The 1,638-nt window shown below is 50.7% G+C and overlaps 1 protein-coding gene across 1 annotated transcript; it reads right to left on the bottom strand.

Annotated features, from left to right (window-relative positions):
• COL26b_014434 (uncharacterized protein) lies at window positions 1–882 on the bottom strand (the record flags this gene model as incomplete). Its single annotated transcript, XM_053187005.1, has 1 exon — window positions 1–882. One exon carries the CDS (start codon window positions 880–882, stop codon window positions 1–3), a length of 882 nt encoding a protein of 293 aa, XP_053029049.1.
• Between the last annotated feature and the right edge of the window lie 756 nt (window positions 883–1,638).

The raw sequence follows: 1,638 nt of genomic DNA, 5'->3' as shown, positions 1-1,638 counted from the left end.
CTACTTCCGACCGACCACATCTTTCAGCAGTACATCGGCTGCAAGCTTTCCAAGATTATTGGACGCAAGCGGCGAGTCGCCGGTGAGCAGGTACCGGTCCTGATGTGTCTGACCAGTGATTCCCTCGTTCAACGTCTTGACCCCTAGCTTTCGCAGGCGATCGCCAACAAGCCATTCCATTTTGCCAGGAATGTATCCAATGTCGATGTTTGCACCCGAGTCAAGCGAATCGGGGAACACCACAATCTGATAGCCATCGTAGATGAACTTGCTTCCTGCAGGCTTTCCAACATCTGCGGCAAGCATACTGGCCGGTCCGTGACACAAAGTGATATAGTATCGCTCATTCTGATGAGCCCAACGCAAAATGTTTCCGACCGTCGCCGAATCTGGAACACCATTCAAGACACCGTGACCCCCCGGGATGAAGACAGCGATGTAGGGCGTGTCGGCCGAGAAACCATTGCCCCACACCTCCTCGAGGTTGAGCGGGTTGCGAATCTTCTGCTTGTACTTCTCATAGATGCCCTTCACTGCTTCGTCCTCTTTGGGAAAAGCCCACATCTCGAATTTGACAGGGTCGCCGGAGATGGTAGCGATATCGATGTCGAAGCCAGCAGCGTCAAGATGAACCATTGGGAGCAGCATTTCGACAGGATGGTTGCCCGTCGAGAAGAACTCGCCGCCGGCCATCTTCAGGTACCGTTCCTGCGTGGCAATGAGGAGGACCTTCCATTTCCCTCCTTTGTATGCGTTGGGGTAGTTGGCGCCATCAAAGTCGGTCTTGGGAGCGGTGTATTGCGTCAAAGAGAAGGGAGAGGGGAACCAAGCGTCATCCTCGGCTTGGTCAGGGACAGGCTTGCGCTCGCTAGAGTTTGACATTGTGACGAATGACTCCCTGAGAAGAAGTGTAATTGAGAGCGAAATGTCGGTTCTGTTTAGAAACAAGAGCGTAGTCGGGAAGGACGCGAAGGTGGCTTCTTAAAGTACCGGATGGCTCATGAGTTCGTGAGTCTGTTGGTGGGGGCACCGGACAAGTGAGGGGGATTTGCGTGGAACGCGCGGAAATCGATTATCATTAGTCCACTTCCCACACCAATGGTAAGGTTTTCCGGAAACGAAACTCTGGAAATATGGAGTTTAACGAAGGCCAGTTGGCTTACCGCCGTATTTCACCAAATCGACGGAATAGTGACGTCGTGAACCTTATTTTGAGGAGACTAATTGAAGACTCTAGTCCACATCCGGAAGATGCTTGATCTATGCCATCACAAATAAGCCTACCAGTTTGTATAATATTCAGCCTCATGAGCACCCCGAGGGAATCAACTCTCCAACTAAAAACGCTTCATATCTTTTAATAGTTTGCCCTTTTCTTTTCCCCCTTTCGGAGTTGGGTTGTGAATGATTTAGGTGTGCTGCTCTTGGAGCATCCGCTCCACAAGAAGAACCCTCTGCGATTCTGAACCGTCAAGACTTTGTTCAGGCATGTGCAGCTATTGTGAAAGTTGCAGAGGTTGTTGAATACAGTACTTGGAAAAGCTTAACGTCATCCAAACTAGATATATGTTTCCGTGCCTGTCCAATCAGCGTTCGGCACCGATTTCCGTCCAACCTCGCCCGCCCTGAGTGCATTAA

This window comes from Colletotrichum chrysophilum (genome assembly GCF_026319265.1).
Source record: "Colletotrichum chrysophilum strain AFK26 chromosome Unknown scaffold_385, whole genome shotgun sequence".
NCBI classification, from domain to species: domain Eukaryota; kingdom Fungi; phylum Ascomycota; class Sordariomycetes; order Glomerellales; family Glomerellaceae; genus Colletotrichum; species Colletotrichum chrysophilum.
Note: the sequence above shows the minus strand (reverse complement) of the source record. Positions and strands in the feature narration are given on the sequence as shown.